This window comes from Equus przewalskii, chromosome 31 (genome assembly GCF_037783145.1).
Source record: "Equus przewalskii isolate Varuska chromosome 31, EquPr2, whole genome shotgun sequence".
NCBI lineage: Eukaryota > Metazoa > Chordata > Mammalia > Perissodactyla > Equidae > Equus > Equus przewalskii.
In genome coordinates, this window is record NC_091861.1 from 10,277,333 (window position 1) to 10,303,352 (window position 26,020).

Below are 26,020 nucleotides of genomic sequence, written 5' to 3' on the forward strand. Positions count from 1 at the left end.
ACGCTGACGTGGAAGCGTTCTCTTGCGTGTATCTTACAGGGTGGAACATGTTTGCATTGTGGGAAGGTCGATCATGTTTACATATTCGGCATTACATAAACCCAGTGGCCCTCAAATTTGTCTTCATATTAGAATCATCTGGGGGTCTTTTTAAAAAATTTCAAGGCAGGCCACTCCCCAGACCACTTAAATCACAATCTCGGCGGTGGCGGGGGACATGGGCATCAGTTATTTTTGAAGCTGCCCAGGTGATCCCAATGAGCAGGCCAGTTTGGGGACCAGTGCCCTAGGGAGAGTGGGAACAGATGTAACTTCTAAATGGGAATAGAGACGTGATTTAGTGATTTGGTGTACTGCAGAAATTTCAAATATCAAGCTAGTGCCTTATTTTTTTTTTAAGAGGGTTTTTTGCTTTCTGCGCCCTCCTCCCCACCTTGCCCCAAGCTAAAAAGCTTAATTATCGAAAGTTAAAGAATAACGCCTAACAGTCTCATTATAGTCAATGTACTCTACTCAAAACCATCTCCCAACTCACACATTTCCACACCAGATGAAACACACACACACCCTCCGTCCCCCACATACCTGGCTCACCCTACTGTATTACAGACTGATGATATCTCTTGGCTTTCTGAAGAAAATACTAGGTTGTGTTCTTCATGATAATAGTGTTGTGCGTTAAATAGACATACATCTTTTAATTCAGAGGGCTCAAAGGGAAGGTGGGGGAAGAGACCAGAGAGAGAGAGACATAGCTTAAAGTCGATTTAGTGAATGCTTTTCTGCCACCTAATGGACATTTGAGGACATGCTGTGCAAAATTCATCTTTGTAATCACAGTGCCTGGTACACAAGGGGCTCTCAATCCTAACAGGTGTGGAATCAACTTATTTTTATTTACAGAAAGCTTGGGAGCATTGCCAACTTCACACCAGGGGATTAGACGTGGATGTTCTGTAAGTGATCTTTCAAAGAGTCCTTACAACATGCTTTTGACCTCAGTCTAATTCTTATGAGCACCTCTACTTTTTGTTTCTTAAAACTCCCCAAATCTAGCTTCTCAAGGATTGCTCCTAAGTTTGTAATGTGATTAACAGACCATATAATTTCCCTGACCTTTCAATATTGGAGTACCTTAGGGCTCAGTGATTGCATCTCTTTTTTTAATCCACTCCCTTGATGATCTCCTTTGGCCCTGTGGCTTTAAATATTATCTACACACGCATTTATATGTAACGTTTTTCTCTCCAGGTCACATTTCCCCCCTTGAATCTCAGATTCATAGATCCTGTCTATTTGACATCTCTTCTTGGATGTCTAACTAGACCTCTCCATCCTAACATGTCTAAATCTTTGCTCATAGTTTCAGTACGCCCTTCTCTTTACTGCACCCCCACCCCATACACTCACACACACACACACACACACACATCTACTCCTCTGGCAGTCTTCCCATTTCAATAAATGGCAACTCTATTCTTCCAGTTGCTCAGACCAAAAATATTGGAGCCGTTCTTGATTCTTCTCCTTTAATCACATTAAATCCATTGGGAAATTCGCTTAGATATTTCTGGAATCCTAATAACCACCACTCCACTGCCACCACCCAGGTCTAAACCATCATCTCTCACCTACATTATTGCATCCTCCTAATTAGCCCCCTAGGGGCCATACTCAAAAGGCAGCCAGAGTTGTTAAATCCTAAATCAGATCACGTCATTCCTCAGCTTAAAAGTCTCCAGTGGGTTCCCACCTCACCCGGAGTAAACGCCGGAGTCCTTGTGATGGCCTACAAGACTGTAGGTCTCGCCCCCAATATTTTTCTGACCACATTTTCTACTACTGTCCCCCTCACTCACATTACTCTCACAGCACTGGCCTTCTGACTGTGGTTCCCTGACCACACGGACTGTCTCTGCCGCAGGACCTTTGTCCTGGCTGTTCTCTGGACCAGTTTTTCTTCTCTGAGACTTTGTACCCTCGCTGCCTTCAGGTCTTTAACTCGAACGGCCTGTTCTGAGCCTCCCTATTTTTCAAGGCAACTTCCCATCCCCTTCACCACCTCCACCACCACTCAACATCTTCCCTCCTCCTGTTTTTAATCCTTAGCACTTATCATCACTTAGCACACTCTCCACTGCCCTTGTCTGTCTCCTCTTCCCTTCCCTCCCCTGGCCCACCCTCCAGCCAGAGTGGGCAGGGTTTTACCTGTGAGCGCCCTGCTGTTTCTCCTGCCCCCAGCATACCTGACACGTGGCTGTGGAACTCAGGATTTGTTTAATAAATGAATCACACGTTCAGTTCATTTTAACCGGTGGCAGAAGGCACTACATAACGGATTGGAAAAACGAGGAGAGAACAGACTTGTAATTGTCTTTATTTCCTGATGTTAAAATGACTACCTTTTAATATTTTTCTCATTGCATTTATACTAATCATTTTAACTCCTTCACTGAAACACAGCATTGTCATCTGTACCAACCAAATGACATGCTAACTCTACACCTTGGCATTTAACATCAGGAAGGTATAAGACCTAAAATTTCCTAGAGTTATTTAGGCTTTCATGAATCAAAAAAAAGTTTTCAAATGAGCCAGGTTGGAATGCAGCAAAGACCTGGCACTAGGTCATCACATAGCAGCTGGTTAGCGTGGTTCACCTGGGCCACTGCTGGGCTCCCTGCTGCCACCTTTGTCTCTTCCCCTGAGGTGTCTCAAGGTCACCCCTCTGGCGAGAGCAGGGGTGGGACATCCAGAGCCCCAGTTCACAGAGCAGTGCTCACGACCAATTTCTGCCCGCCGTTTCCCAAGGACACCAGCTCACTCCAATCCGTGACTCGTCCTAGGGGTGGGGGCGGGGGGCCACCGGAGTAGAGTGAGGAAAAATGTGAAATATGAATAAACAAACACACGTACAAACCTCTACTCCCCCCTTGAGAACTGCTGACAGAACATTACCTGGCAGGATTTGTATACATTTTCTGGATTAAACCACATACATGCACCCAATCATCGTGGGTAAGAGAGACATTACCGACATGCCTGTCCCATTGGGTGTTTCCCAACTTTTTCTACATCATGGCAGACAACTTAGGAAATTCTTTGGTTGAAATCCTGGATGTGGCCAGCCTAGGAGGTGGAGGCCGTGGCCCCGCAGGCCCCGCAGGCCCCGCCCAGCTAGCCCTCGAAGGTTGAGATCAGTAGCACAAGGCAAGCTCCTGGAGAGGCTCTGCTTTACAGGCAAAATCCTCCACTGGGCGGTTTAACGTTTTATGGGGAGCTTACACCTACCTTGAGCACAGGGCAGGCATTAGATACACTGAACTGCACTGTTTCAGCTCTGGCCTTTTGGCTAAGTGCGATCAAATATGGCTTTCTGCTCTATAATTAAGAGTGGGCTGCCGTCCTTCAGTTTACTACCAAAACATTTTTAAAAATAAAGATTTAAATTCTAAGTATTCAAATATCAAAAAGTCTTGAGACACAAAGTTATGGTTACCCAGGGTGACACTGCAAGTTTCTTTTTATGCCCATATTAAGAGAGATAAGAAATGCGGTATTTTCAAAAGCACAATTAGGGATAAACAGCTCCGTGGCTTGGCTTATCACATACACAACACTGCATCACACTGGGTAACACCGGGAATAAGATATACGCAGGCCAATCTTACTCGAAGTCTTATTGGGAGATTTAAGAGGCAGTTAGCAATAAACATAAATAGAAGCCAAATTGGTCAAGGAGTGTTGAATGTGTCATGAACTCATGAGCCTGAAACAACCGATGCGAAATGCTTCCATCATTTTAAAATGATACTTTGAAGAACTATGATTCTGCATTGTATTAACTGTTACTGGCTTAATAATGGTAAATATTTATCAAAAACCCAAAAATTCCAATGAAGTTGTTAGTAAAATTGCTTTTATTTTCATAAATAAAAAGATAATTCATTATACAAACAACACCTTTAGCAGGATACGTTAGCTGTCATTATCCGCGTTAAACTAAGGATGAAATGTACACAACAGTTAACACAGATAGTTACATCTCTAACCTCCATGCAACTTCTTTACATTTAACTTCCCAAAGCTTCCAACACCACTTCAAAGAATATTATATACAACGGGCTATTTTAGTCACAAAGTGTCACCTTTGCTGAGTCACCAGAATATTATCTGCTCAAGTCAAAGTTGCCAATTATTGATTTAAAGTAATACCAGTATTTGCTGCATTTTACAGAAGCACTGAGCATGTTATTTCACGTTTTCATTCCATATGTGGTTGTCTGATCCACAAAAATGTCAATATGAAAATTTAGTAACTAGGCTAATAAGCACCAGTACCTAAGATAAATAGGTCCTACAGGCAGAGTAAAAGGCTGGCCTTAAGTCCTGTTTAAAGTTCTGTCATTAAGCGGCATCCAGGAAACAGATGAAGGATTTTGTAGTATGTATCACAAAAAAATACAGTGAAATTTAATTAAAACATTTTTTTCTATAGACAGCAAAATCAAATTAAATGTCTGTTCAATTACTCCACTTATTCAGAAACTGCAGCTTCAAATATTAAATATTTTACAGCAAGGAGTGATTAGCGTTTCCATGTATTAAAAAAAAACCCCTCAGGGCAGCCCACCGGTGCAGTGGTTAAGTTTGTGCACTCTGCCTCGGTGGTCTGGGGTTTGCCGGTTCAGATCCCAGGTGCGGACCTATGCACTGCTCAGCTTGCCATGCTGTGGCAGGCGTCCCACATATAAAGTATAAGAAGATGGGCATGGATGTTAGCTTAGGGCCAGTCTTCCTCAGCAAAAAGAGGAGGATTGGCAGCAGATGTTAGCTCAGGGCTAATCTTCCTCAAAAAAAGGAAAAAGACAAAAAAAAAAACCCTCACTGATTTTATGTAGATTTTTTCAGGAGTATAAACTATGATTGGAGTCATCATTTATTTGAACACAATATTGATTCAGATAGGCATAATCTAGATATTCTTCATAATGAAATGTTTATTCCTATTTCAACACTTTATGCAGATTTCACGTACTTCTTACAGGGGGGATGTGTGGATTCAACGGTTTATCTACGTAAGTGCTCGGGACAGTGCCTGGCACACGGTGAGCTCTCAACATACACTCCTATGATTATTTTCCTATGCAGTGAATCAATCTGTCATTTATAACAGGAAAACTAGCTAACAGCCCAGGAGAATAATTAAAGGAAGATAAACCTACAGCTGTGTGACTTCTGTTAAAGTATTATGCATCCACTATTTCCCAAGTTTGTGTATATATTAAACTAATTGTTTCAAATATCACAGTAAGATCATACTGTATCTGTTGGGTAAGTTTTTCCTATGGCTTTTGGCCTAAAGCAGTACAACTCCGACAGGATATGTCTATTAGGAAACCATACAAAAACAATGCACACTGAAATCAGGTGAGGAAGGCACTGGACCGTAACTTCTGTAACAGAGCAGCAGAGGTACCAGTGCGGTTCAGGACAATCCACCTCGTTTAGGTTTCAAGTTCTCTCTTTACACTGTGCATTGTTTGACTTCTGCAGAAACATTTTCACTCCGTTTTCTCTCATATAGAAACACTAGGAGCTGTTTTCTCTAAGTAAAAAACCCCATTAGAAAAGGGACTCGTAAAAAGCAGTGCAGGTGTCTGGAGACTGAAACGAAGCACAGGGCTGCCAGAAGAGGAGTGAGCTCCTAAATGGGCTCAGCAGACCTATCAACACTGATTTTCGAGTAAATTATAGAGTCTAACATATGCAAGGGATCTGGAATGACATTTTCTGATCTTTAACTATAAATGACTTGTTTTTCCGTCAGAAAAGACAACTGACTCGGAACCTAAGAAGTCTGTGCTACAATCAACATAATGGTGAAAGAAACAAACTGCCTCTGTTAAAACTGATTCCTGTCCCTCTTCTGGTATCAAATAAGAGGAAGGAAAATAAATGTTTTTTGTGGAGATACAAAAACATACCTGAAACCACACGATTCTGGCCTATGACATATTAACCTGAAACTTACTACTACCCAGAGTTTGGAAAAAACCCAACACCCAAATACGCCCTTTAGAGGCACAATAAAATCTTCCAAAGGTTGTCCTGATAAAAACGAGTCTGGAAACAAGGTACGAACTACCTCCACTATATTAAAAATCAAGAACAAATAAACTGAAGGCAGATTCTCTCTGAATGTACTAAATTATCAATAGGCTTCAGAGAAATCATTTCAAGAAACAGGGACCGAAGTTCCCCAGTTTATCTCATCTACTAGCAGAGAAATTCCAAGGGCACTGGTCTCGGTGCATTTTAGGAGATGGAGCACCCAGTGTCCTTCTGAGGTTTGATATCTGGTTCCTTCACAGGTTTCACCACTTCCTCTGGTTTGGGTTTGGTCTATGGAGAAAGAAAAATACAGTGTAAGTACACTAACTGAGATTTGGAAAACAAACACTAGATCTTTCCACTTCAGACTTTGAAAAGATGCTATATTAAATTACACAATCCCAAGATTGACAAAGCTGCTCCAGAAGCTACATATCAATGCAATTTAAGACATAATCAGAAAGCAACATTTCAGTGAGGATGAACGCCTAAATGGGTGGGGAAAAATCAAGCTAATGGCGCTCAGCGTCTCTCTGAAGAGGGAGAAGCCACGCATGTGCACCCGTAAGTTTGGAAATAACTTATGACAGTAACAGGCTCTCTCTCAGGGCATTATTTTAGAGGCTGAACAGGATACAAAGATAGTTATTTTAAGGAATAATGTTTCAGTATGGGTAGGAAATTATAAAAAACAACCCGATTTCAAAGAAGGAGATGTGGCTTCAAAATAATTCCTACTCCCTTTTTTGCCAGATCCCTCATCTTTTGCTAGTCAAACTTCAAATTTTCCACTTAATCTACCATTGGACTTAGTACACCAAAAGGTATTTAGATATAAGTGAATAGAAGCCGTCTTATTTTAACCCTGGATGATTTCATCAGACAGTGAAATTAGGTCAAATCTTCAAATACCTTGCGTTATGCAACATCAAAACCAGAGTTTTGCTATGGTAATCTAAACACGGATGAGGCATCCTTGTGAGAGCTTTTCTCCCATAGTCTTCTTAAGGAAGTACTGACAAATTATAAAAAGGCAAGATGATGTGCTGAAAACAGTGCCAGTCAATTATGTAGAAAATCAGAAGACAACTGAGGGCTAGAAGGTCTCATCTCCAAGAGAGTTCTCCAGCAGCTTACAGCAAGCACTGGAATTAGCGAACTTACTGTTCAGAAATACAGGTACGTCTATTTAAATAGGGAAAACATCAAAATGGTAACTCTGAGTTCTTTTTCAACTCGCGTGAATGAATGGAAAAAGCCCAGTCTCATACACTGTCCTCCTTGGGTCTCTTGGTGAGATCAAAGGCCGCCAGCGTCTCCGGGGTCCAGTGTGCACTCGTGGGAGGAAACTCGAAAGGTACAGGCTCCACGAGACCATAATTTGCTTTGAGTTCCAGCTGTGGGGCTTCTGTGGGAACTTTTTGAAAGTAACTGGAAAAAGCAATTGAAATAGCAATTCATTCATTTATTCATTAACTATTTGAGTACCTAGTGCTCAAGACCCTGTGTGAGACAATGACAATTTAATGTTAAGACAGAGATGATCTTCCTGCCTCCTGTGGCTTACAGGTGAGTAGGTGACACAGTGAAGAAGCCTTGTCAACTGCAACAGAATGTCATCACAGCTGTGATGGATGTAGAGTGCCACGAGAACACAAAAGAGGGGCAATGAACCTGTATTTGGGGTTTCAGGGACGCTTTCCAAAGAAAGTGATAAAGCTAAACGAGGCGTGTTCAAGAGCTCAGCACGAGTAGATGCAGAATGTAAGGGGAAGGACGTGAAGAGACAACAGCAGGGACAAAATCGATTCTACCAACCTCCACGTGTGGTGACGAGAAGTTTGAACAAAGCTGACTGAATAATGGAAAACTGCTTGAAAGGACTGGGCAGGACTGACAAAGAGTTAATTTCCCTACTTTATAGGGAGCTGAAACCAGAGCGAGATGAATATGCAAAGGGAGTGGAGAAGATATATATAAACATGGAGAAGGAACGGCAGGGAAACAGAGAAAATGAGGACCGCATAAGTGGGATATATGTTAGCAACTCACGTTGACATTTTAAAATCTGTTTTTATACCTCATCATCAGAAGCAGAATAAAAGGTCCAAAACAAGTGACCTTTATCACCAATTTAAAGGAAAAAATCAATGCTAAACTTAAATGCAGTCTGACACACAATCTTCGGAAATAGAGACTAACAATCTGTGACATTACTAAAACAATATTAATATTTAAACATTATATATATTATTATTATTACTAAAACAATATTGAGGTGTACTCACATAAATCCATTTTCTCTCTGACATTTTTCTAGTGTATTCTTGACAAGATTTCCAAGTTTCCTAAAGAACAAGTGTCCTGAGGGTTTGACTGTTGGGCCAGGTCCTTTGGTTTCTCCGTATTCTTTGCATAACGCTTCTGCTTTTGCATACACTGCATGGGAAAGGGAGCCAAAGCCAGTGGATTATAATTAATGGTGGGCAATGTTACCGCTCTCTGCCTAGTACAACAGCAATACCAATAATGGTGTAAGGGGGAGGTGAGTATTTTCTACAGGTTCTGGGTTTCTGGAACATTTGTTTCTTTCCTCCAATTCTCATTCCCATTCTCTTTCATGAACTCAGCCAAAATCTCTTTTAATTGCCTATTCCCCTTTATGACACAACATTTGCATTAAACTATTATTATTTTTTTTGGTTGAGGAAGATTAGCCCTGAGCTAACATTTGTCTCCAATCCTCCTCTTTTTGTTGAAGAAGACTGGCCCTGAGCTAACATCCATGCCCATCTTCCTCTACTTTATATGTGGGACGCCTGCCACAGCGTGGCTTGACAAGTGGTGCAAAGGTCTGCACCCGGGATCCAAACTGGCGAAGCCTGAGTCGCCGAAGCGGAGCACGCAACCTCAACCACTACACCACCAGGCCAGCTCATGACACATTTGTTTTTAAAAAGGGAGTTAACAGTCTGGCAGGAATACTTACATTTTTCTGCTTCTTGGAGAGACCTGATGGCTTCACCACATTTATCACTAGCCAACAAAGTCTGACCGTGGTAACAGTAAGCCTGATAAAAGAAGCAAACTTTTAGTCAATCTTTCCCCAAATGATGCTTTCCACTATCATTGTTTTATATATGCAGCAGATAAATAAATGCCTTTGTCTATTGTTTGAAGTATCAATGCAATCCCTTACATTTTTTTACTTGAGCAAGCTTTCCCCCATCTCTGTTCATATAAAAAGTGGAATGTCAAGCCTTGAGTCAAACTAGCCTTCTAATCATGGGCTGAGAGCAAAAAGCATTTGCTGAAACCTGTTTTTAAAAATAGGGCATAGTGGATGAAGGAGAGAAATTACTTTGCTGATGCAGGGACGGGGGCGGGGGGCGGATTCTGAGGTTAAAGTCTAACCAGGTTTTAAGAGAAATGTCTGAGCCCGAAGTAGGACATATTCACTCTCTAAATGTCTCTATCACTGCAAGGATTGCGCGTGAAGGACGTACAAGGATGCCTGCAAACAGATTATAATAAATAAATAGATCTACTTAGATCTCAAAAAGGGTTTTAATTATCTTTCACATGATATTCTAATCAACCAAACAGGTAAGTTTGTTTGGTGGGCATAACAGACTGATAAGTAACTTCCAAAAGGGTGCTTACTAATGGTTCTTCACCAACCCACGTGACACACTGCGTGGTAGGCCTTAAGATCAGAATCGGTAAATATCTTTCTCACGTACAGGATAAAACAAGTGAGAGAATTCTCATTACGTATGCAGAAGGTTCCAGCCTAACAGTGGGATTGAATCAAATAGTAATTCCACTGCCATAACCCAGCTCTGCGATTCGACGCCATCTCTGTCCACCCACTTCAGTTCACAATGGCTGCACTGTTGGGGAACACTCACTGAGCGCTGTCTATTATTTGTAAAATGCTAATGAAGAGTCTGGCGAGCTGACAGACCTGGCACTCAAGGGGCTGGAAAGACAGTAATTTACATTGTTTTCAGGATTATAAATACTTACATAAGCTGTGTAGAAACACATTTTCAAGAGAAGGTATTTTCTCCATTTAGCAGAGTATGCAGGCTCCAAACTGGATAAAGTATGATCTAAAGTTACATTTTAAAAAGCAAAATATAATTTCACCCTGCTTCACTAGAAGACTCCTAGTTCACGCGTTCAGACACTAAAGGCAGAATGCCACTCAAGCCGAAGACTCAAGCATTTCCACGTTTTTTAAAAACCTTGCTTTATTTAAAGTGATTTATTTTACCATAACTATATTTTAACTATATAATGAGATTGGATAGATACCAAGGCACTTCTTTGATTTGATGGTTAACGTACCTTAAATTTAAGATAACCATAAAAATAGACATAACTAAGACTTCAAGGTAAATACAAATTATGCTATTATCTCTTTTTTAAAATTTATACAGTACAGCAAAGAGTAGTCTAGTCACCCAAGTCAGAGACATGAAGGAGACTCTCCTCTCATTCACCACCCTGTCATTGAATTGTGTATAAAACACACACACACAACATATCCTGCCAAACGTCCCTCAGCTCTCTCTTCCTCTCCATTTCGCTTTGCTGTGTCAAAGCTTTCATCACGTCCTCTACAGGCTACAATTACTAACTTCCTAGTGCTAAAAGCAGAGTCAGCCTCCTCCTCCTACACCAAGCAAGCCCATTCCTCATCCTGCAACCCTTCCTTCATAAATTCAAATCCAATCAAGTCACATTTACTTTGTATTTTTTAATGGGTCCCAAATATCTACCAAATAAAGGACAGACTGTGTAGACAGGATTCCAACCCAATCTGTGACTTCACCCGCATTACTTTCCTAACCCCTTTCTCCTACCACTCATCCCGTGTTTCAGCTAAGAGCATCTGTCTATAGGTCCCACAATGTGCTAAGTTCTTTCTCTCTGTACATACTATAGAATGTTCCACTCTTCCCATACGCTAAAGCTTCCTAGCCAACTTTCAGCTTCTATTTATATTTCAAAATAAGGCTAAAACACCACCTTCCTATAGGAAGCACTCTCTAGCATGCCCAGATCCTCTAGATTTCTATTTCATTGCTGTCACAACCTTATTTCATGCCATAATACTGTGGTTCCATGTTTGTCTGTCTCCTCCCCTAGACAGTGAATCTATTCTACTGAGCTCTGTGTATCCAGCAACTAAAATAGTAACCTCCCCACAAACAGAAACATACACATCTTTCCTAAGTAAATGAGTGGAAAGAATAACAGGCTCATGAGAAGACCTGACTTCTAGTCCCAGCTTCCACTTGCTAGCAGTTAAATTCTCTAGATTTGTTTCTTGTCTAAATAAGGATAGTAACTGTAAGGTTGTTATAAAGACCAAAAAAGTTTCAAAGGAAAACAGCTGCATCATTGTTAGATATAACTGGTTACAAAGTATAGTATCATCCTTTCCATTAGAAGTTAGGCAGCACGTTAACTGTAAACAGCTTTGTTTTTTTTTGGTGAGGAAGATTATCCCTGAGCTAACACCTGTGCTAATCTTCCTCTATTTTGTATGCATGGCCTGATGAGCAGCGTATAGGTCTGCACTTGGGATCCGAACCTGCAAACTCTGGGCCACTGAAGCAGAGAGCATGCAACTAACCACTATGCCACTGGGCCAGCCCCAGCTCTAATTCTTTCATTTTCTTTTACCTAAGATTAATAATATAATGCAGATATTGTCCCCAGTTTTCCAATGATGAAATACTCTGAGAATCTTTTTGTTTTGCTTGTTCCCTATTAAGCCAAGAGCTTAATCTGAAAAATCTAAAGACTGAAAATGTAACAACAGCATTACAAACTTACCAGCTTTTTGATAGAAATTGGCTGTTTCATATGCCAGCGCAGCAATTAGTCCAGGAGCATGCTTCAGTTCAATGGCTCGAGCGATTGTTACTGTAACATAAACACAGTCAAGTGAACGTGTAAATAAGGTCACTTGCATTCACCCTAAGTTCACTAGCAAAGACAGCGTGACAATCTATTTGGGATTTTAATAATTTGTTAGAAGTTTTCACATGAAATGTAAGTTACAGAAAATGCAAACAGACAGAAAACACTGATCTTGTTGGTTTGAAATCATTTCTTTAAATAAATCACTAGCCAATTCCTAGCTAATCACACAAAATTACTACTACAAAATAGCATGGTGTAAGAAAATTACTACTACAAAATTCAGGGCACTAGAGTTTTGAAATAAAGAACACACAAGCTGACAAAGTTTCTGCACTGTTTTCACATAAGTCTTCATTTATTTTCTGCCACTGAAAGGTGAAGATTTCAAGGTAAGCCAAATAGTGGAAGAGCAAAAGGAATGAGTAAGGCTGAGGGGAAAAAGATGAATTACAGAATTAATTTTATGCTGTCAGAAACAGCATGAAATCAAAATCCTCTTAAAAAGAGCCATGAGATTGTAAGGTTTTTTCCTGCTAGCTAAAACTGAAGGCAAATGGTAATGGTAATATTAGTCCTCATTATAAATTTCTCAAAACCTGACACTCGATTCCAGCTAATTTGATTTTAAAAAAAGAATTAAATGCTAATACAGACTTTCTTCAAAAAAAACCCAACAACCTTACAATATTTAGGATACCTTCTTGAGCTTCAGCCTGACACTGGATAATATAAGCGTCTATGAGTCGTGCCTCTAAATCCCGCCCCTTTTCTGCAGGTGTAATAAGCTTTGGGATATGACTTTCCTGAGAGAGAAAGAAAAAAAAAAGCCAAATTTTATTTTAATCCAGGTGTTAGAGATGAAGAAAACAGAAGTTATGAGACATTCAATTTGAGGATTTATCAGAAATTTAGGGTATGGACAAAAACTGTCTAAAAAGGAGCAATATTAAGCTTACAGAGTATTTTTATATTTCTGTATAAACTTCTGTATAAACAGAAGTTCTGTATACAAAAACTTCTAAAGCTTTTCATAACCTTTTGTAAAAACAAGAAATTCAAGAGCAAAATTTGGGTCATAATAGATTGCTTAGATACGCAACTCACATTTTCATCTTAGAAAACGTTGAACTGAAACACTAACCAAAGCTCCCTTTTGCAGGACAGCCAGAATTGGTCATTCACACTGATAACTGTCGATACAAAGAAGACTACAATTCTACAGCTAACTCGGAATCACAGCTTTTTAATCACTGTAAAAACATCTTATTTTATCATGAGAAAACCCGACAATGGCCTCCAGGAGGCCTTGAGTAAATAGTGGTTTAATCAGAATGAGGTGGGAGTAATTGCGGTTGGAAAATACATTAGTCTTTGCCCTCATTCCCATCACATCTTCAGGCAACTTAATACAAGCAGTACGTATTGATGGCCCTTCTGGCATTTTCGCTGAGAGACAGTGAATACACTCAGAAGTTAGTTTTGGAGACTCATGACTGCCCCTGGCAACTGCTGCTGACAGCAGAGAGAAATGTTAAGAACCATCAATTTTTGTGCTTTGTTTTCTCTGATCTTTTCAGAAGACACAGAAAAATAAGCAGTGAATTACAACCTGAATTTTCTCATTGTAAAATTCACTGGCGACTTCTAAAATGGAGACTTCATGCTCTGTAATTGGCTGCGCTCAACAACAAGGTACTCCACATAGGAAAATAGAACACACACTAGTTCTTTTTACATAATGAAGTAATTCTCCCCATCCCCCAAAGTAATAAATACAATTATTCAAGAATTAAAGCATTAATAACATATTTTTTTATTACTGTATTATTATTTCACCTTCAAATGTTTAAAAATCCCAGCTGCAATTTTCAGGCTGCGATGGACTTCCTTCGCTTCGTCTTCTGTTACGCTTAAAGACAGTGATCACATCAGTTAAAGGATGAATCCTGTGTCTGGTATTAAAACCAACAACTAACACATTATCATAAAACCAAATTAGTCCTTTGCGCTTCTCACCACTAGCTTTCTTTCAAAAAGTCTAATCTGACACTTAAAGAAGTAACAAATGCACATGAAAAATATCCAAACAGAAAACGCTACAAGTGAAGAAAAGAGAGACTCAGTCTAAAGGTCTGGACAACGGCTTCTTGTTTTCCCTTCCAGATAATCTTCCGTGCACAGACAAGCATAAAATATTACACTCTCAATGCACGCACACACTTAAAAAACACACACATACACAAGATTCACTACTCTGCTCTTGTTTTAATCACCTAAATTACCTTAGAGATAAACTTACATCAGCACATACAGTCCAACTTCATGTTTAAATGGCTGCATATTATTCCCACGTTCAGATGCACCACAGCTGGGAGTTGCCAGTTTCGTACTGCAAATATCTACTTTTACTGTTACAAAAACTGTATTTCATTTTACTTCATTTCACTATTCCTTAATCCTTCAAAACATCTTTCACATAGTTATGAGCCTTTGTATTTATTTTTCTGTGAATAGCCTGTTTACAGCCTTTGCTTATTTCCAATTGATTCACTGGTCTTTTCCTTACTGATGTTTAAGAGTATACATTATAAAAACAATTTGCCATAGGCACTGCAATTTCTTTTGACCAATCTGTCATTTGCTATTTAACTTTGTTTATGGTACTTTCACGTAGTCAAATATTCAATCTTTTCCTTTTCTTGGTTTGGGGTTTTATTTAGAAAGACTTTCCCCATGACAAGATTATTAAATTTTTCCCCCCTTTTAACACTGGGCTACAAAATCTTGATACTTAAAATACTAACATTATGAGGCAACCTTTCACTTATCAGAAGTGGTACTTTTTATCAATAGCCTAGACTTTTTCATAATGAAGCTCCATATATTTGAAAAACAACACATACGTGTACAGCCCTCCCCTTTTAACTTACTTTTCTTTTCCAGCCAGTCTTGAAGCATATTTGGTGTACCATAAAGCTACATTAAACCCCATGGAAATTAATTCAAAAACAGCATCCTGCTGGGCACTAGAAGTATAAACATGATCGTTAAATTTTGTCAATTATTGAGACAACTCTACATGAAGCCCACTGTAGATCCAACTCAAAATTATAAAGAACTGTATGCTAACTGAAAAAGGAAGAAAACAGTCCTTGTGTTTAATATAGATAGGGAAATAAGACACACACACACAATTAACAATGAATGACTAAATGTGACGGCCCAGTAAATACTTCATAACAGTAAACACGGGAGTAGTAGTTCCCAAAGGTTATTGTACACAGAGTAGCTTTAAAAATACAGATTTCTTGGGGGCCGGCCCAGTGGTGCAGTGGTCAAGTTCGTGCACTCTGCTTCGGTGGCCTAGGGTTCATGGGTTTGGATTCCAGGCATGGATCCACACACTGCTAATCAAGCTGTGCTGTGGCAGTATCCCACATACAAAACAGAGAAAGATTGGTACAGATGTTAGCTCAGCAACAATCTTCCTCAAGCAAAAGGAGGAAGATTAGCAACAGATGTTAGCTCAGGGCCAATCTTTCTCACCAAAAAAAAAAAAAAGAAAGAAAGAAAGAAAGAAAAATACAGATTTCTGGGACTTAACTCCAGAAAGTCAGAAAGTCTGGGAGGGGCCCAGAATCTGCATTTTTAACAAGTGCCCAGCTGATTTAAGAAAATGGTATTCAGAGCAGAGATGATTTCCAGCTAGACGGATTAAAGAAAGCTTAATGGTATATATAGAATCCGAACTGTGCTGTGAAGACAGCTGGAAGGGAAGGAGGACATCCCCGCTGAGGAAATGATGCTGTTAAAGCACAAGGAAGTACAAAGATATTTCTGACAGCAGTGACCCAACTAGCTTGACTGGAGCATCAGGGAAGATGGGCAAAAAGCCAAGCCGAAGGGAAACTGCAGGAGTTTGAATGCCAAGCCGATCAGCGTTCTACCAGGAAAAAGGTCTCAAAAACAAGTATATTTTATATCTTCTTTGTTTCCTTCAGACTCTATTACAAAGAAGATTGGAAAAGCTTTTTAAGCAAATAATACTAATTTTTAATCACTACTGTTCTGATAAAAGCCTGAAAACTTTATCTCAAATGATGAAGTAATGAAACAGAAAACCCTTATTTTATACACATAATACTCAGATACAGAAGAATCACCAAAGGGAAGAAAGCCGAATCACGAGTCTACTTTGTATTTTTTATTCAGTTGTTGCCTCCATCTTAAAAGGAATGGAGACATGGAAACTTTTTTTACATTTAAAAAAAAGATTTTTTACAAAACATATAGTAATTAAAAAATAACTTATAAACTATCCTGTTTAATATATAACATACAAACAGCTATGAACAAACTTCTTAAAACAATTTCACCCTGCTGAAAAAATATTTAATGCATAGTTTAATAGTTTATTCTTTTCAGCATTGAGAAGTTTCAAATGAATTACATCTGGTAATCTATTAGGCATATCTAATTCATAACTTTACCTTTAAACAATAAGGTATTTTTGCTAACTTACATGAAGTCCCACGAGTAACCCTCTCCCTTCTCCTTCATCTAGTCCAATCTGCCTCGCCCCCAAACACTCCATTACTATTGTACCACATCTAAGTAATAGTCAGAGCATATATAGTTGAATAAACATTTTTCAGAACAGATAAATACTGATAGCACACTTTCTATTGAATGAGTAGCAATCAAGAATAAAGCAATTTAAAAATGTCAGACATAATGAATATTCAGTATTAGTACCACATAATTCTTCATTGTCTTCTGAAACTATGCTGAAAAATGCTGTTGCAAGGAATTGAAACTTGGCATGGTGGGGAAAAAGTGCCAAATTTACGTAATGCAAAACACTTCAGAATCTGCCAAAGGTTTGCAATGTAATGATAGAGATTTGATTGTTTATAAAAAAAGTCTTTTTAAGAAAAGTATCCCTTAATTTTAGATGAAGAACAAACAGGTCACATAAAGAAAAGCATAAAATGAGGACCTGGAAAACCATATCCCAGAATATTAAAATTTGGAAAGGATCCATAGTCCCCAATTTTCTACCCAATTTACTAATTCTAGTACAATATTCCCAAGGAAGGAAGGAAACTAACATTTATTGAATGTCTACTGTATGCCTGGCATTATCTTAGTCACTTAACATAAATTTTCCTATTTTGTTCTGCACAAAAGCCCTGTATCTGGAACCCCAACACACAGCTGCAAAAGCAGATGTTGACACAGTGAAAGACCCGAGATTGCACCCAGGTCTGCACGAGGCCAGAGTCCACACTCTCCCTCTGTAATGCCTGCCCTGCTCTTCAGCAGTCTCCAATTCCTCCCCTTCTGGTTTTATTAAACGGTAATTCTAAAGCAAACTGAGATAAAGCTATATGACCATTTAAACCACCCAAGGCGTAAAAAAAAGAAAAGTTAAATTTAGCACCTTTATGATCTGTTTCCTGTTATAATTAGATCTCTTCTAATTAATTTCAAGGGAGTGAAAAGAAAGTTCTGAGGGTAAGTTTTTGAAAACAGCAAAAACAGTGCAGAGAAATTAGGAAGAAAACAAACACTGTGAGTCAAAAGAGAGAGTACAGAGCTGGGGTGGAATCAGGGAGAAAGCGAGAAAGACAGAGACTGACCCAAGACATTGGAGTTATCCATCAGAACAGAAAAGTAGGGAAAACCCACAATTCTTCCCTACTTGAATGTAGGCAGAGGTTAAAGGCCAGGTTTGGGTCCCAAATTCCCAAGCCATTCTCTCTGTGTTACTAAAAGTCAAGGCTGTTCAATTCTAGTTAATATTTGTATTGATTATCTCAAAAAAAAGATCTGGTTCAGGAGAAACAAATTACATTCTTACTTAATGGAATCTATCAGGTCAAAAGTTTTCAATTACTTTCCTGATAAGAGAAAATGCTGATCAGATCTATATTTTACTTCTTCAAATACAGAGCCTAAGAGTCAACCACTGGCTAAACAGTGACAGAAATGGCTTCAATTTAGTACCATTAGTATTGCTTACCTTGGAACCTGTCCTTGCAATGTATCAGTCCACTTGAAATTTTGAATATATCGTAACTTGCTTTCTTGGGTAGATTCATCCAATGAATTTATGAAACCTATAAAAAGGTATAAAACATTTCCCTTTTAGAAGAAATATCAAGTGTTCTTTCTAGAACATTTTTCAGACAATGACTTTTCCAGGTACCCGACTGAAACTCCTCGCCTCTCTCTCCTTTTCTATATCTCACACCTTCTCCTAAGGTAATGCAAGATGAAATATGTACACGTTTCATTGTCAAAACATTGGAAAGACCATATACCATCCTTACATTCTCACATTTTTGAAACTCAAGCATGCTAAATACAGCCTAGAAAACTATTCAAATGTGAAATGTCTAAGAATTAAATGTGAACTTCTGCGTAGTGGCTTGTTTAAAAATTCTGAGATTCAGGCCCTCCCCAATCACGTAGCAGTTAAGTTCACGTGCTCTGCTTCAGCAGCCTGGGGTTCGCCGGTTCAGATCCCAGGTGCCGACCTATACACTGCTCATCAAGCCATGCTGTAGCAGGTGTCCCACATATAAACTAGAGGAAGATGGGCATGGACGTTGGCTCAGGGCCAATCTTCCTCAGCAAAAAGAGGACTGGTGGTGATGTTAGCTCAGGGCTAATCTTCCTCAAAAAAAAAAAAACAAAAACAAATCTAAGGCTCATATAAACAACTAACCTTGTAAAAGTGAAAAATATGAATCTGCAGCATTCTTCATCATTTCTGGATTACAGCTCAAATCAGTGAACAGTTCCAGCAGCCGTGCTCTGGATGACCTCAAGTCACTCAGAGGAGACAGAAAGAGACATACTAAGTACACAGGAATGAAGGTAACCAGGACTAACACTGGAGGTGAGTGAAATTTCTAGTAATAAGTGTCCTAAAATTTGTAAACTCAGTCCAATTAAAGGGGCAAATCATGGATACAATTACGTATAAAAATATACAGCTAGTTTTAATTTAAGAAAATCAAACAAACACAAGCATTTAAGATGGGAGGAAGGAATTAGGAATGAGTAAATTAAACTGATCAGTTCACAAGAAGTTATTTGAAAATGGAAATTTAACATGTTTGTGCATGATTTTAGTATCTCCTTAAAATTTCAAAATTTGATCTTATATCAAAATATACTCCACTAAGGAGAAAACCATATTTTAAAAACGAAATTGTATTCCATAATTCAATACACACATAAAGAACATGTAAAAGCACACGGCCGTAAGTCGTTTCAGAACTGCTGCCTCGTCTGCATTCGCCTTTACTTCTCAGCAGCAAAGGCTGCAGACCCACCCTTTCCATCTCGAAATTCTTTTCTCCCTTGATTCCAATACCACGAAATTTCCCAGGTTCCCCTCTTCTCTCTAAAAGTTTCTTTTATGCTTTTTCCTATGTCCCCTTCTCACTCCCACATCCAAAAATGTTCAGTCTTTGGCTTTCCGCTTTTCCCTCTTGTGAGGTCTCATCTATTAGTTCAACTTGACATCCAACCCTGCATCTACATCATCCGCTCTAACTCGGCCCTGTTCCAGTTGCACATCTCATTTCAAGGCAACTTCCTCAGCGAGGCTTCCAAAAATTATATTACACGGACAATGATGGAAGACACCTGCATGTAAATGACTAAAGACAGACTATATTTAAACTTTAAGCACCAAGAGGGTAGGGACTGTATGCCCAGCCTTGGGAGGTGCCTAGGACAAAGCACGTACTCAAAGTTCTTTGTTGGGTGAAAGAACACTAACGTTTCAAATACTTTAAAAGCTAGAGGGCTATAATGCAGCGGCGATGATCAGAAGGGAGCACAGACTTCATCTTGAACGGTCTAGGTGGAGTGGTTTTCATTGGCACTTGCTCTAAGGAGCCCTATTCCAAGAAAGTCTATACCAACAATTACAGACAGGTGAACCAAACAGGATGAGCTACCTCATGAATTTGCTGTTATTTAACTAGAAACTGGGAAGGAGTAATTCCCGGACTGGGAAAGTCTGAATTCTTAAGACTTATTCTAGACTCAGAAAGTTTGCTAGCTATTTCCAGGTAGGAGCTCAATCATCATTTGCAACCCAACTTGTGTAAAGCTGGATTCGTCTTAAAATCACAGAATTTGAGAAAAATGTACCTTAGAAATACCTAATTTAGGCTGTTCATTCTATAGATAAGTAATTAGACCCAAAGAAGTTAAGAGACTTGCCCAAAGCTAGAGACGAAACAGTTAAGCTGGGACCAGCCTCTAGAAGCCTAAGATCAGGGGTTGGCAAACTACAACCTGTAACTTGTTTTTTTGAATGGCCCACAGCTTATTTTTGTAAAAATGAACAAAGAAGAACACGCAACAACAACTGTATGTAGTCCACAAGCCTAAAATGTTTACTATTTAGCCACTTACAAGAAAGGTTTGCTGACCACTGGTCTAGATTAATAAGCCAGTTTTTCTGCTTTTTGCTCCAATTACTTCTTTCCACAAAAAGCAGCAACTCCTTTGATTTTCCTTTACTGGTACCATCAATGTCTTGATCATCTAGGTTCTATATCTCATAGAGACTGACGCCTTTTCAAGTTCCCAGAGCAAAGCAGCCAATCCGGCCAGCTGACTCCTCCTTTGAAATCTCTCTTGCGTCTCTCTCTTCTGTTCCAGTCAAACTGCTCTATTCACTGTTCCTAGAACAAAGGTTTTCCTGACAGAAATGACATGCTCCGCTCCCGTCTTACTATCTAAATCAGGGGTCAGAAAACTTTTTCCGCAAAGGGCCTGAAAGGAAGCATTTTAAGCTTTATGGGTCATAAAGTCTCCAATGGGACTACTAAACTCTGCTGTTGGAGAGGAAAGCCCAAAGGCAGCCAGGGACAATATGTAAATAAATGGGGGAGAGGGTGCCACAGCTGTGTTCTAACAGAACTCTGTAAAAATAAGCAGTGGGCCAAATCTGTGGAATGTAGGTGGGTTTTTTTTGGTGAGGAAGATTGGCCCTGAGCTAATATCTCTTGCCAATCTTCCTCTTTTTTTCCTCCCCAAAGCCCCAGTACACAGTTGTACAGCCTGGCTATAAATGACTCTAGTTCTTCTATGTGGGACCCCTGTCACAGCTTGGCTTGGCGTGAGCAGTGCTAGGTCTGTGTCCAGGATTCAAACCAGTGAACCCTGGGCTGCACGTTAACATAACCACTCGGCCACAGGGCCAGTCCCAATGGAACATAGTTTGCCAACTCCTGATCTAAGCCATACAATTTATTTAAACTCCAGCTCAAGTCCTTTCTCCTACATGAACGCCCTGAAGGCTACTCCGGGTCACAGGGATCTCCCCCTGCTCAGAACCCAATGAATTTACTATCTGGCCAGTTAACAACATCCATTTACCACTGCGTGGAGTCTCTTGTCCTGTTGTAATATACAGCTTAACTCTTCTGTTGTGATGGCTGTAGCTTCTCTGGGACTCCATTACTGATCTAAAATCAAGGACCCTGGGCTAGATGACTGCCCAAGTTGAAATAATCTAGGATGTAACTCTTCACCACCATTTATAAGTTTACAAGGAGCCTAAGGTTAGGGACAGTGTGCTGCATACTTCCGTGTTGCCCAGGGGATCTAGAAAAGTACCTTGTACCCAAGGGTGGCCCATCACTACTTGATGAGAGTGACTACTTACCTGCAAATTTTTGAAGCAGCAGGGCCACTGGCTACACCATAGTAGTTAAAAGAGACAGGAGCTGTGGCCTTTAATGGGTTCCTATGAAACCAATGTGTCATTTTCTCCAGATGTTCCCTACAGACAAAAAAGTAAGAAATCTAGAAAAATTAAAGATAAAACATTTAACAATGTAAATAGTATAAAAGTAATTTTTAAAATAAAACTTTACTACAGAATACATATATTTTTATATAAAATGTATATAAAACACACATCTATAAATAAAATGCTTCATTGCCATACGTCAATCTTGTTTTAATTGTCTATTTAAAGCAGTCTATATTTAGATCAGGCCTATAAACAGCATTTGGAAATTTGTCCACAGTAACCACAATGTTAAATATACTGGAGCAGTAATGCTCAACTTTAATGTACATAAAAATCACCGGGGGGGGGGGGGTCCTTGTTAAAATGCAGGTTCTATCTAATTCAGGAATCTGGGGTAGTAACTGAGATACTGATGTCGCTGGTCCCCAGCGACACTTTAGCAAAGTACTAGCCTCTGGCTGAACAGCTGGAAGTGAGAAGGGCACGGGACGAGATGAATGTAATTTCCAAAATGGGTTCAAATGGTGACCCGTATTTAGACTGCTAAGGTACTTGAAAGAAAGAAGTTTTAAATTCTCTGTATTTCCCACATGATATTGCTGACACCAATTGACTGGTTATAGCCTGTGTTCTGTAATAAATACACTTTCCACAGAATAGCTAGTAAGAATCAGTATTTTTATGATGAAAAGACAAGAAACTTGATCAATAACTTCTATCCTAAAAACCAAAATATTTGAAAAACTAAGTGAAATGCTAACTTTAAAAAATTAAGTTCCACATCTTTTAGAATTAAAAAAAAAAAAGTAGTGTGTCACTTGCCTAAAAGTCCTTGGGCAGACAGTGAACATAATACAGGAAAGCCTAACCGAAGACTTAAATATAGCAATTAGATTCCAGGAAGTCACAGACAAGAAATTCTGATAAGGGTTAATTAATTTGAAGCCATTATATAATGTTATCAGTCGACTTTTCTTATTGAGAAAGAAAACGTGGGTTGCAGTGTATGACATACCAACTTTAAACTCCTCCCTTACCATGTTTACTTATTCAGGACAAAACCGGTTTGTGAGAGCACCAAGTACTTAATGAAGAGAAAATGCATTGTGTACACAATGAAAAATTGGGCAAATTCATTTATGACTCAAAACATTTAACAAGCCCTTTAAAAAAAAATAGTCGCAATCGTGTAAACATCAACCCTGTAAACCTCCTTTATAAGCTAAGTAAACGAATACAGCATTTACGTGCATGTCAATCAAGCTGTCAGAGATAAAGGCACACAATACGCTGAATTTTGTGACAGCAAATTTCCTACCAATACTCTTTCGAGGCGGCCTCCCACTTCCTGGATGAAAATGTCTGAGTTTCTGTCTATCTGCACTTTAGGAATGACGAACGTTAAGTACTGATTCTCCGCCCCTGCCCCGTTTTCCCCGTTCTGAGACCCAAGTTTTCAGGAATCCGGAGGGTGGGGTGCAAGAACACCACACCCACCCAGCGGCGAGGGTGCCATTACAGCCACCAGCACCACATCCGGGTCGGGGCTGCCACCTGACCCGCCTCCACAGGAGAACATCGATTACCCACACGGGTCCCCCACTGGGGAGATCCGGGGTCCCCGGGGGAGCCTACCTGACCGCCGCCCCGAGCTCTGAGCACCCACTTCCTGTTTACCACCCAGCCTCTTCCTCCCGGCAGGGTCCCGTGCAGGCGGCGGGCGGCGGCCGTGCGCAGGCGCCAACCCTAGCGTGCCCCTCCTCCTGAACAGGCATTTCTGTGGACAGCCGATACTACCTACCCGCGAGAGGCGGGCAGCCGGCGGGGGACCAAGCCCCTGTTAGATTATAAGACCCCCAACTGCCAGTGGAGACGGGGGTAAGGGGTTCGGCAAATCTAGCTCGATTCGCGGGGCCAACAGGGATTTTCTTTCGTTTGTTTCAAGGCATTAGAAGGAGGCTGTTGGACCCCTATCCGGGAGTCCATGGACACTGTGTGTAAGGGGGTGACTCTATTGCTTGGGACTCCAGGGAAACGACAGGGGTAGGGATATTACTGGGAAACGCACGTCCTTAGAACACACTTACCGGATTCCCCAGAGTCTGAACAGCAGTCCCCTCGAGGGAAGAAAGGCAGTGTCCGCGTCCGCAAGCGACGAGGGGAGGAAGTCGGAGCACCGAGGCTACTGAGCTAGAGCGACGAGCGACGGGAACCAGGCCTGCGCCGAGCGGAGTCACGTGGCCCGGGCGCCCATGACAGCTACCGAGGCGGCAGTGCGCACCGCTTCGGGGCGGAGGCCGCCGCGTTGTCGCAGCCCCCTTCCAACACTCCGTTCCTCAGCCCTCTCCTGGTTCCTCCTCCCTAGTTTTCCCTCTTGAGCGGCAGTCTCTCTCCCAGGGAGAAAGAGCAGAGGCCGCCGGACCTCCCAAACCGAGGAGGAATGCCGCAATAGCGATGGCGGCCGCTCGGAGGAGCGGGGCGGCCTCAACCTAACGCGGGGCGGGGCCTCGGGGGCGGGGCCTCGGTGGGGCTGCCGCTTCGGAGCCGCAAAGTTTGGCTGTGGCGGCAAATGGGCTTGGGCGGCTCCTCGGCGGGTGGCGGTGGTGGCCGTAGCGGTTCCTCCTGGCCCCGTTAATGTCGGGGCCAGGCCCGGGGAGGATGGCGCCCTAGAGCCCGGCCGTGCTGGGGTCGGGGCGGGAGGGGTCGGGGTGGGGACCGGCCATGTCGGAGGTGACCCGGAGCCTGCTGCAGCGCTGGGGCGCCAGTTTTAGGAGAGGCGCCGACTTCGACTCTTGGGGCCAGCTGGTGGAGGCGATAGACGAGTATCAGATGTGAGTGACTAACGGCGGCGGGAGCGGGCCAGCCCGGCCCCGGCCGCCGCCCCCCCTTCCTTGCGTCGGTGTCTCATCGCTCTGCAGCCTCGGCTGCTCAGGGTGGGGCCCGCAGCGCCGGGGCCGAGGGCGCGCTGGCCCCGGGGACGGCGGTCAGCCCTCGGGGCTCCCTCGCCTCCACAGGGCCTGCCATTCAACAGGTGGCCCCCTCTCCTGGGGCGCCGGCCCCACCTCTCGGGCCACCTGCTCGGTCCTCCCCGCCGTCCCGCGGGCCCCCCGCTCCGCAGTCGGTTTCCTTTCCTCCGCCTCTCCCGGGTTGCCGCCCCTCGGTTTCTCTTTTCGAATCTCCGAGGAATCCTTGTGTGTTCTCCGCCCACGTCCCAGGGATGAGTGGCCTTGCTCTGTGCACGGTGCCTTCCTCCGCCCCTGTGTAGGACAGGAGGGGACTGGTGGCGATGGAGGGGAGGGGGTGCCCCACCAGCCAAAAGAAGGGGCCCCTCTCGCGCCCCTTCTCCACCCCGCTTTGTGCTGAGCCGTGTTTTCACAATTCACCTCGATTCCGTTTCGGTTTCTGGGACTGTTATTTGCGAGGCTGTGAGTCCCACCCACCCCCTCGCTCGATCGCTTTGGGTGGAGTCCGCGCAGGATGTGAACAGAGGAGAGCAAAATGTGAATTAATAGACCACGCACGGGAGCCACCACTCCCTCCTTGGGTCCCTCCTCCTTTTCCTGTGTATAATGTATAGCCGCAGGGTGCATGTGAGTACCAGTTTCTTTGATCAACCGAAGTCCTATTTCTTTCCCTTTCTGTTCCCCTCCCCAAAAACTTCAGGGATGTTTTTAAAATGAAAAGACAAGGTTTATCTGTAAAGTCTTGCTTAGTTTTTCGCACATTTTAATGAAATTGAGAACTGCTTACTAAGATGCTATTGTTTGCAATCTGTTGCCGTTAATTAGTTCTTGGTCTAAAGCAAGTTATTGAGGTTTTCCCAAGTATGAAACCTTGTGTGAATAAAGTCTTTTTTCCCTTAATGTCTTCTAGAAAGAATACAGATTGGTACTCTGAAGATCTAAATTCTTGATCCTTTCTCCACAATACGTAGTTATTTATTTTTAATCTATTACGGTAATTTAAACGTGTAGACCGTCTCTACCCCATCTTACTGACTTTGAATCGCCTGTGGTGGTTTCAGAAAGTCCTGACAACAGCCGGGCTCTGGGCAGTTTTGCCATGTGTAACAACTGCTAGCATTTGTGTTGCGTTTTCACTTGCGCTTGTAACTGCTCAGTGAGTATATTATTATTCTCATTTTGCAAAACCAGGAAACCGAAGCTCAGGTTAAAC

The 26,020-nt window shown here is 41.5% G+C and overlaps 2 protein-coding genes across 11 annotated transcripts in view; one reads left to right on the forward strand and one right to left on the reverse strand.

Annotated features, from left to right (window-relative positions):
- Positions 1-3,902: 3,902 nt before the first annotated feature.
- BROX (BRO1 domain and CAAX motif containing) lies at positions 3,903-24,335 on the reverse strand. Of its 8 annotated transcripts, none has more exons than XM_008543161.2 (13): positions 23,932-24,335; positions 21,755-21,894; positions 18,788-18,894; positions 18,080-18,176; positions 14,985-15,080; positions 13,891-13,963; positions 12,752-12,857; positions 11,965-12,054; positions 10,144-10,229; positions 9,104-9,185; positions 8,403-8,553; positions 7,386-7,545; positions 3,903-6,405 (listed from the first exon to the last, which is right to left on the reverse strand). In XM_008543161.2, the coding sequence occupies exons 2-13, from the start codon at positions 21,853-21,855 to the stop codon at positions 6,319-6,321; spliced, it is 1,236 nt and encodes a 411-aa protein (XP_008541383.2). In that variant the 5' UTR covers positions 21,856-21,894; positions 23,932-24,335; the 3' UTR covers positions 3,903-6,318. The 8 variants fall into 8 exon arrangements, with proteins under 8 accessions (XP_008541383.2, XP_008541385.2, XP_008541384.2 ...); XM_008543163.2 differs by having other exon boundaries at positions 21,755-21,871; positions 23,932-24,328; XM_008543162.2 differs by lacking the exon at positions 23,932-24,335 and adding an exon at positions 23,480-23,583 and having other exon boundaries at positions 21,755-21,871.
- Positions 24,082-26,020, forward strand: part of AIDA (axin interactor, dorsalization associated) — a 44,927-nt gene continuing 42,988 nt past the window's right edge. The window contains exon 1 of one of the 3 annotated variants that reach the window (XM_070602084.1): positions 24,082-24,675. In XM_070602084.1, the coding sequence (XP_070458185.1) occupies positions 24,566-24,675 (110 nt within the window). In that variant the 5' untranslated portion in view covers positions 24,082-24,565. The remainder of the gene's footprint in view (positions 24,676-26,020) is intronic. The other 2 variants (XM_070602085.1, XM_070602087.1) reach the window with 2 other exon arrangements.

Bases quoted from the DNA above. Each gene is read 5' to 3' on its own strand.
- BROX (XM_008543161.2), bottom strand. From the start codon at position 21,855: ATGACACATTGGTTTCATAGGAACCCATTAAAGGCCACAGCTCCTGTC. The intron at 18,895-21,754 runs GTAAGTAGTCAC...GTCTCCTCTGAG, and splicing joins GCTGCTTCAAAAATTTGCAG to TGACTTGAGGTCATCCAGAG. The intron at 12,858-13,890 runs GTGAAATAATAA...TTTCTCTCTCAG, and splicing joins GGATTTTTAAACATTTGAAG to GAAAGTCATATCCCAAAGCT.